Source organism: Morone saxatilis, unplaced genomic scaffold, assembly GCF_004916995.1.
Source record: "Morone saxatilis isolate NCDOM2014 unplaced genomic scaffold, NCSU_SB_2.0 Contig18, whole genome shotgun sequence".
NCBI lineage: Eukaryota > Metazoa > Chordata > Actinopteri > Moronidae > Morone > Morone saxatilis.
Genome location: NW_023339740.1, coordinates 5,943,624 through 5,949,861, shown reverse-complemented (window position 1 = coordinate 5,949,861; position 6,238 = coordinate 5,943,624). Strand labels below are relative to the sequence as shown.

At 41.4% G+C, this 6,238-nt stretch overlaps 1 protein-coding gene across 1 annotated transcript; it reads right to left on the bottom strand.

Moving 5' to 3' along the window:
* Positions 1–518: 518 nt before the first annotated feature.
* Positions 519–6,041, bottom strand: arl8bb (ADP-ribosylation factor-like 8Bb). Its single transcript, XM_035661984.1, has 7 exons — positions 5,837–6,041; positions 4,377–4,457; positions 4,162–4,235; positions 3,827–3,920; positions 3,299–3,366; positions 2,527–2,597; positions 519–2,416 (listed from the first exon to the last, which is right to left on the bottom strand). Exons 1-7 carry the CDS (start codon positions 5,957–5,959, stop codon positions 2,367–2,369), a joined length of 561 nt encoding a protein of 186 aa, XP_035517877.1. The 5' UTR covers positions 5,960–6,041; the 3' UTR covers positions 519–2,366.
* Positions 6,042–6,238: the final 197 nt, after the last annotated feature.

Genomic DNA, 6,238 nt, shown 5'->3' with positions numbered 1-6,238 from the left:
GAAACACAGAGAGGTGTTAATCATCCATGATGGGATTTGTATGTAACAATAGCTGCTTAATGAAAAAAACAGAACCATATCTTTTTACAAAGATAGGAACATCGTCTGCATATGGAAATGATTGAGGGAATTGTGGGTGCCGGTGGTTTCCCTGAACTCACTATGAAATCCTTTGTGGATGATAGTGCTGTTAAGTTTCAAGACCTAGTGCGAAAATAGCGGAAAACTGAGCTGGAATAAGACATCCCACTCATACACATTCAGTGGAATTATAAATCTCTTGAAGATTGAGTTTGCCAGGCCTGCACGAAACCACAGCCCTATAGTCAGTGTATGAAAAGAGCAAAAGCAGGTTCATGATGCACCAAAAGAAAAGCTTCGTCAAAACTTGGATGTCTACATTCTGCAGGTAATGTAAAGCTCCCAGCCTTCAGTTATCTTTCCAAGGTCCTATGCTTCCACCTAGTGGTGACAAACTAAACTGACTGCTTTGCAAGGAATTTGGATGCCACGCTTCCTTAAAAATAAAAACAATTTTATTAGCAATCACAGGGAAAGAATGCATGACATCTACAGGAGCTTTTGTGGGAATAAAAATGCTAACGTCTTATTTACAAAGTCTGCAATTGAATGTGAATAAGTTCAGCACATGCACATACAAATTGCAAATAGGCTATATTATTACACGGGTTACAAAGCTTTCCCCAAATTACCCACACAGTCACCCAAATTTCACAGCCCCTCACTGCTGCTGTGGTCCCAACAATTGACATTTAGGATTACGACGATCACCAACAGACACAGAACAACATGAGATAACAGAGAGCGTGTGATGGATTTTTAGACATTACAGTGATATGCAGAAACCATGTAGGCCTACATAGTGTTGTAGCAGAAGGGATAAGTCATTCTGATCCAGCGACACACACACATAGAAAAAAAACTTAAATTTAATCAAGATGCACTGGCCAAGCAAGGGGCAGATTAATATACAGTGGTCAAACCTCATCATTGTCATGTCGCTGAAGGGAAGAGACGTGTCAATCAATACGTCACTCTTAGAGGAAACAGTGTTGTCCTTTGACTGCTAAGGCTTCTACAAAAACACATCAGGATTCAGACAAGGGTGTGGCACTGCATGGATGACATCAAGCATCCAATGCTTTGAACTAATGGACTGGCTCCCGTTCTCCGTAAGCTCAGTCATCATGACAAACACTGGCTTTCTGTTATCCAACCCGGACAAAGTAGGGATTATGAAACAGATATGTGGGCACACCCATACGGTGATCAGACAATTATTTTTAAAAATCCTTTAACAACCTGAGAACTGCAAGCAAAAGTTAGCCCACATTTCAAGCTACATAAAAGTCACAGGCTACAAGTGAAACAGCATTCAAATCACCCATCAACCAAAAGGAAAAAAAAAAATAAAAAATTGTAACATTTCCTCATTCACCTCGCATCCTCATCGTCCATTACTTCATTTCTCATTTTTCATCGTCATTACAGTACTGTCTTTTCTCAGACATCATAATGTGTTTATGTGATTACAAACATAAAATGAGATTGTCGAGGGGTGGTGTTAAGTGTAATCAAGGGATTTATGCTGTGTCTGTACCAAGTGTTTATTTATAATAGTGGGTTAGAAGTTGCATTGGGCAATAACTGTCTCATTGGGACACTCACTCAGCCAAAGGCACTTATAACTCTGCTGACCTATCTTAAGATTTTGCCCTCAGACACAACAACCACTCAGTCTTACCTTCTATTCATTTTTAGGTTATGTGTAAACTTTGATTTAAGTCACTTAATAAAATAGATACTTCCATATGCCGGCAAATAAAATGCAGGCTACATTGCTAAGAGTTTATCAGGAATTGAAGGCATTAGCGCAAGCAAACATCATCGTTTGGCAAACTGTTTAAAAACTACAATCACAACCTCGTGACGTAAACATCGAATGTTGACAGGCATTACAGCAGCTCCATCCTAGTGTAGCCGAGGAACTGTACATTGCAACATCATTAGATTCTTGTGACGAAAGGAACAGAAGCCATTAAATGAAAATAAATGTACTCAGACACAGAGCATGTCCGCAATGATGGGCGATAAGGCATGATGGGTATGGACAATCCACCTTCAAGCACAGTACTGAAACAACTTTTCAAGACTCCAGATAGTTGGGGTGGCGGTAGTGCTGTACAGGGGCTACACATCTATGGTAGTGTACTGGGTGGTGCAGGTGGTGACGGTAGTGAGCAGAGAGCTGGATTACTTCACAGAGGCAGTGGAAGGGATGGCTGTCAAGGACCCATGACCATTAGGGGGCTGAGGCCAGAGCTGCGACTGGGGAGGCTTCACTTTCAGCTTCTCCGCGACTTTGAATGCTGGATGAGCCACTGCAGTGTGATATCTGCAGGGGTGAAAACATGAAGACATTTTAATGACCTCAGCACGCCCAAATACTATTATTAAACACTGGAATTGGATGTAGAATGATTTAAACGCTGATCGGCTCGTTACCTATATTGTCTTTCTCTTTGCAGGAGACAGAGTAGCAGCAGATCTCTCGGTCCTGAATGGCAGATAGATTCCTGAAGAAGCACAAATAAGAGTCTTGTGGTTAGGAGCATGTTTTTTGGCCAATAATGATTATATAAATGTTGATTAAATATGTGCCAGACTCATTGAAGTAACAGCTGTAGTCTACTACAGCTGGCACACAAGCTTCTACTGAATAAAATATTTGAATGATATATTAATCACCTTAAATTATTAATATGATATGAAAGAAAGCTTAATTGTTAGACCTATTAGGAGTTATTAGAATTACAAAAACACTTGTGATTGTACGGTGGTGTTACACTGTGGAGGTTCTTCCCTCACTAAGGATCTTTGGCTGAGTACATATACTTGCAGAGCACAGAAAACAGAAGTTACAGTCACAGCATTCATCATTCTAACTGGCAAAAGTGAGAAGCTGCTACCTGAATGTTTTGTACAATGCTCTTTGCTAATAAGACAGAGAGTGGGAAGAAGATGACATTTATTTTTTTTTTAATTATTGAAGTATTTTAAATTTAACACAGGGGTATGGAAACCCATGTTCTCATCCTGTTGGCCATACAGTCGATGATTTAACGTACTGGAAATTTCTGATATCATAACTTTTGGATCACCACAGGGAAAGAGTCACATAATACTCCTGACACTGATTTATCATGCACTAGTTATGTTGCTAATCTTGAACAACCGAATCATATATTCACAATTACTGTATTCCTGAGTTCCTCACATTTTTTCAATCAGCTGTTTCTCATCAAGTGCGTTGGGTAGGTCTCGTTTGTTGCCCAGCACTAGAACCTGAAACGTGAGAAAAAGAGAAAAAGGGCTGATTAATATCCGGCGCAGCAATGCATCAGCATTATCGCACAGTGTGAACAGACAATTTAAAGGATTTCTTTTAACGATGTGCTTCACTCATCACAGAATCCTTACTGTTAGGACAAAATAACTGTCTGTGTGTGGTGTCAAGTCACAGCAGCTGGAAGTCTATCGATTTAGCACATCAAACCCTGTCAAGTCAATTATGCTGTCAGCTTAGATATTGAAAACTCATTAAAGCATACTGGATAGGGTTCAAATGACCACTTAGTGCGATGTCATCAAGCCTGAGTCACCATTACCCATCAGCTGCAGTGATTGACTAATTATGACTGCATGTGTACTGAAGTCACTGGACCCTCAGAAAGAAATGTGATGAACCAAGTTGAAGCTGTAATATCGTGAGCTTTTGGGCCAAAGATCACAAGCGGCCTCTTACTGGAATTCCTTGTAGCTGTGGTTTGTCTAAGAGGTTGTGCAGTTCATTTCTGGAAGCTTCTATCTTCTCTCGGTCTGCTGCATCCACCATGTAACTGCAAGGGGGGAAAAAAATGCTACTTAGAGTTTGGTAGCACTAAAAAACATGTTTTACTAAACCAAAATGTTTTTTTTGGAAAAATTTTAAAATATTTAAACATGACATGCTAATTTATAATTCTGTAATGACACATGTATATGGAGAAATACCAAGATACAAACATAAAGATTAAACATTCATTCAACCCTGTTTTCCAGGTTTCCAGCGACCTTACAGAGGCCACCTGCTGTACTTACACAATAGCATTGACCCCTCTACAGTAGCGCTCCCACATGCTTCTGAAGCGGGGCTGTCCACCTATGTCCCATATCTGAGGTGAGAAAGCACAATATAGAATAGTCAGAAGCCAAACAGCATTGCCAAACAACTCCAGTGAATACGAAGCTCCAGTGTAACATTTCTATTTGAAGAGTAAAAGCATCCAGCTGTGTACTGTTGCTCATCAGCCTACCTTTATTGTCACATTGCCTTTAGTGACCTTTCGCATGTTGAAACCGACTGTGGGAATCATGTCTTCACTGAACTGGCCGGACTGTACGAGACAAATGCAAAAAGGTGGCATGCTGGTGAATCATAACGTACTGTTGTTAAAAAGACACACATCAAGAGAAATGATAAGCACTGAAACAGTATTACAAATAACTTGTTACAAATAACAATTTAAAGCATGGTCTCATCTGATTCAAAATAAAGTCACATGAAAAGCCTGGTGGATGTGAATCATTTCTGTGCATGGGGTCAGAAAATGATTATTTGATTAAAACCTAATCTGGGCCACTTGAAGCCTCTAGCTGAATATTTGTCTTTTTACCCCGTGAATCATGTTAAGATGATGCCATCTACCCATCAGCATACATTGGCTTACTGCAACCAACCAGTGCTTTGTAACCAAACATTCCACGAGCTTAAAGTGCCGTACAAGCCAGTGTAAACTGCTTTAATAGGCATTATTAGTCTTACCCCCATAAGGACCATGATAAAATGATTCCAATGTGCTGTATAACTTTAATTATCGTGGCTCTGTGGCTCATATGCAGCCTGGGCCCAGTCTAACTGCCTGACAATGACTGTGTGAAGGAGAAGGCAGCTTCGTTCAAACCTAATTACAGATCACCAGGCATGACTACAACAGAGCCAGAGCAAAATGTGTATTCTTGTGATGAATCCAGGAAAGGCCTACAAGACGGTGGCCTATGACTTGCTTTTCTTAAGACTACAATGTAGTCTTTCACCTAGAAACACAGACAAGGCTGGACTACAGAATATAACCCAACCCATAAACCCAAACCCAGCCTGTGGCAGGATAAACAAGCTAGACCTAACAGCAGAGGGACATGTCTTCAGTAGGGAGCATAAACAGGAGCCAATGACAATACTGAACTCATACAATAGATGTTACAGGCTAATACATCTGGCTAAATAAGCTGTTGTGGTACTACGGCCGGCTGGCGGACCGCCTGTGGCCATGATGGATCCAGGCCTCGTCGCTTCACTTCACTCAGGCTAGATGACGTAGACAAGACAGACTGTTTACAAAGTTACTTTGTGACCCCATGTTGTCAACATAGCCTTGATGTTGACACACTGGCAGCTATTACAAAGCACTGACTGGTCCGTTCACATGACCGGTTTCATAAGTAAGCGCACAGTCATACCAAGAACTTCGTCATTGCAGCTAGCCAAACAACAAGTGAGTGAAACCGTACCCAGTGTCTCTACCGCAGTAGTAACTCATGTGTACCAACACTATCGGTCGTGCAGCCATGTGTCTGCATTCGTGTAACAATGACATAGCAATGCTGCAGCCCTTTAATTTATAACACATTCAAAGAGCCCTTCGTCCACAACCTCTCCCAGGTAGTAGCCTGGGCCCACGCTGACAGCTCTTGCCTGCTAGCTAACGTTACTTACTGCAATCACGTTGACGAATGTGGTTTTTCCGGAGTACTGAAGCCCCACCAATGTAAGCTCCATCTCTTCTTTCCAAAAGAGGGACCTGAACCAGTCCAAAAGCCTGTTTATGAGAGCCAGCATCTTGGATGACACAGTAGTCGCAGTCGCTGCGGCCGTCTGGATGTGAATCGACTAACAGTTTACACAGGAAGTAGCTGCTTTGTCATATCATGTGATCCACTGACAGGGGCTCTGCGCGTGCCTGTCGAGAAGTGCGTGAACCTCACGGGAGCGCGCACAATGAAAGTGCAACTTGACAGTTACTGTATCTCTGTGAGGAGAGTTTAATGTTTTTAGAAAGTTAACAACCTTTACGAACACAATCATTTACCAACTTGGAATTATCTATCTATCTATCTA